The sequence below is a fragment of the Propithecus coquereli genome, unplaced genomic scaffold (genome assembly GCF_000956105.1).
Source record: "Propithecus coquereli isolate 6110/MARCELLA unplaced genomic scaffold, Pcoq_1.0 Scaffold83, whole genome shotgun sequence".
Classification (NCBI taxonomy): Eukaryota; Metazoa; Chordata; class Mammalia; order Primates; family Indriidae; genus Propithecus; species Propithecus coquereli.
The window spans coordinates 7,620,675-7,623,879 of NW_012154507.1; the positions used below are offsets into that span (position 1 = coordinate 7,620,675).

General features: G+C 32.3%; 1 protein-coding gene across 1 annotated transcript in view; it reads left to right on the forward strand.

Moving 5' to 3' along the window:
• Nucleotides 1–3,205, forward strand: part of SOS2 (son of sevenless homolog 2 (Drosophila)) — a 124,022-nt gene that overhangs the window by 107,316 nt on the left and 13,501 nt on the right. Inside the window, exons 14-15 of the mRNA XM_012663749.1 lie at nucleotides 848–967; nucleotides 1,119–1,281. Coding sequence (XP_012519203.1) covers nucleotides 848–967; nucleotides 1,119–1,281 — 283 coding nt within the window. The remainder of the gene's footprint in view (nucleotides 1–847; nucleotides 968–1,118; nucleotides 1,282–3,205) is intronic.

Sequence of the window (3,205 nt, forward strand, 5' to 3'; positions counted from 1 at the left end):
CAGATAAAATTGAAATCCTTCATGTAATTCCCCAATTTCATTACCCTTCTCTCTCCCAAGAAATAATCACTATCCTGAATTTGGTGTTTACTGTTCCTCTGTATATCTTTATAATTTATATACATACACATATATTCACAGACAGTAATAGCATTGTTTTGTACATTTCAAACTGCATATATGTATGTATTGTTCTGTAACGTTTTTATTTAAATTGTTCTCAATATTTCTTCAAGTTGATAAATATAGTTGTAGTTAGCTTATTTTAGCTGCTGTGTATAGTATTCCATTACGTGAATGTTCCACAGTATATCCAATCTCTTGATGATAAGCCTCTAGATTGTTTGGGAATTTTTGCTCTTGCAAATAATGGGCTTCACTGAACATTCTTATAAACATGTTCGTATAACTTTGTCTTAAGAGTTTATATAGGGTATACACCTAGGAGTAGAATGGCTGAGTCATCTGGTGTATATATCTTTATTACTATGAGATATTGTCATATTTTTTACAAAGTGGGTATTTCAATTTTTACTTCCATATCAGTGTTGGAGAGGTCCTCTTTTGTCATATTTTTACCCATTTGGTATTATCAGACTTTTGTTAGTCTGATAGGAGTAAAATAGGATTGCACTGAGGTTTTATGCTCTTTTCCCTGAGTAAGAGATGAATTATTTTTCATGTTTGTGGTTGTTTGTTTCTATTTCTCTGTGAATTACTTGTTTGTATGTTTGTCCACTTATCTTTGGGGTTAATTGTCTTTTTCATACTAAGTTTTAGGAGATCTTTAAATAATTTTGATACTAATCCTTTGTAGGTTAAGTTGCACTGATTTTTGATTCCACAGGAAAGTTCAACCATCTGAACTTGTAGGGAGTGTGTGGACCAAAGAAGATAAAGAAATAAATTCTCCAAATTTATTAAAAATGATTCGCCATACCACAAATCTCACACTCTGGTTTGAAAAGTAAGTTTTTATTTACTCTATCTTAATTCTTAATAGTCACAATATTAAGTCATATTTAGCTAAAATTCTGACTATAAGTAGGTTTTTTTGTTGTTGTTTTCTAAGTGAGGTGAAGAAACTTTTCTAAACCATTAAATTTTTTTGTTGTTAGATGCATTGTGGAAGCAGAAAATTTTGAAGAACGGGTGGCAATACTGAGTAGAATTATAGAAATTCTGCAAGTTTTTCAAGATTTGAATAATTTCAATGGTGTATTGGAGATAGTCAGTGCAGTAAATTCAGTGTCAGTATACAGACTAGACCATACCTTTGAGGTAAGTTTTAGGCTTAAATATTTCATCCTTTTGGGGGAAGACAAAATTAATGTAAAAGAGGTTGCTTCTATCACCTGTCTTTTTGGATAAATTCTTTGCAAACTTATCTTTTCTCTTAAATGCAGTAATATAAAAACATGAGAAAATATATTGATACATGAATCTACTTACCTAAATGTAATTCCAAGTGGATTTTTTCAGTGACACATTGATTGATAGTCTCAAATAGATGACAGAGGATTTTAAATATAAATATAAAAATAACTTCTTAATCACTTTAGTATATTCAACAAAAGAATAACATGGAAAAGAACTCTTTCTAAAACTGAAATTTATTTTATTTTTTAGATTATAAGTATAAATATAAAAATAACTTCTTAATCACTTTAGTATATTCAACAAAAGAATAACATGGAAAAGAACTCTTTATAAAACTGAAATTTATTTTAAAACTATATAAAATTGAAATTTTATGTCTTATTTGGAAGCAGGAAAGTGTAAAAAGTTACTAAAAATGTGTAATTGACTCTGTCGGAAACTCCTAAGTCCTCACAAGGCATTGCCAACGTGCTGCTGAAGGGGAACAGAAGATTATTGACAGCCAGGATAGTTTGGAGGACAGAAAAGAGGGCTTCTGATAACAGGTGTTGAAGTGAACTATTACTTTAGCAGCCTTAATGGGCCCTTTCAGTATTCATGCCCTTGCAAAGTTCTCTCCCACATTGACTCTGGGCCTTTCCATGTGACTAACCTTGGCCAGAGGGACATTAGCAAGCTTGATGCACATGAAGGCATCTTACATGTTTGCACATTGGAGCTTGTCCTCTTGTAACATTCCTTTCTGGAAACCAGCCTCTGTGCTGAGTGAAGGTAATTCGCATAATGAGGCTACATGTAGTACTGCAAAGAAGAGAATCGAGGTGCTCCAGTCAACAGCCCATCTGAGCTCCCAGAAGACAGTCAGCACTCATTGCCAGTCTTGTGAGTGAACCATCTCAGATGTTACAACCTCACCCCCAACCCTACCACGATACCATCATATAGCTGCAGCTGTGGTTGACATTTTTTGAAGCAAAGGAACCACCCACCTCAGTCCTATCAACCCAAAAATCATAAGAGATAATGAAATGTTTGCCGTTTTAAGTTTCAGATGATTTTTACAGAGCAATAGATGACCAATAGATGAACTTCAGTTAGAATTCTGCTCCTGCAACTTAAGACTTATGCAGCTATGGTTAAATTAATCAACATCTCTATACTTATTTATAAATCTATATAATGGGACCAAAATAACCCTTACAGGAATACTGTAAGAATTATATTTGTAAATGTATAATGCATTTAGCATCCTTTGTATCTCATAGTAAGCCAGGTTAAATGGTATTGATCATTGGAACTATGTGTGCCAAGCACTTTATACATATATGTTACCATTTCGTCCTCACAGTATCTCTTATGAATATCATTATTCACATTTTAAAGATGAAAACCGAGACCCAGACAGGCTAATTAACCCACATAAGAGCCACAGTATGTGGCATGAATGGTGTTCAAACTGAAGTCTGTCCCTCTCTAAAACTCATATTGTTGTTTTTTCTTTTTGTGGGTTTTTTTGGGTTTTTTTGCTTTTGCTATGTCACAGTCAATAAAAGTTTTATACATTAATTATCTCATCTGAATTAAATAACATGAAATAAAAACCTGAATTAAATAAAATAACACTACTTTTCAAAATAGGAAAAAATATTTGACTAGAGTAAAATAAATTATCCCTAAAATGTCAAATTTGGAAAGAGCCATCTATGCCATAGTACCTATTAAAGATTATAATCCAAAAGAGAGAAACAGAGAAGAAATAGCATGTTATTAATACTTATTTCTTTTATATTTTCTCACTTCCTTGTCATTGATTTAGCATGAACAT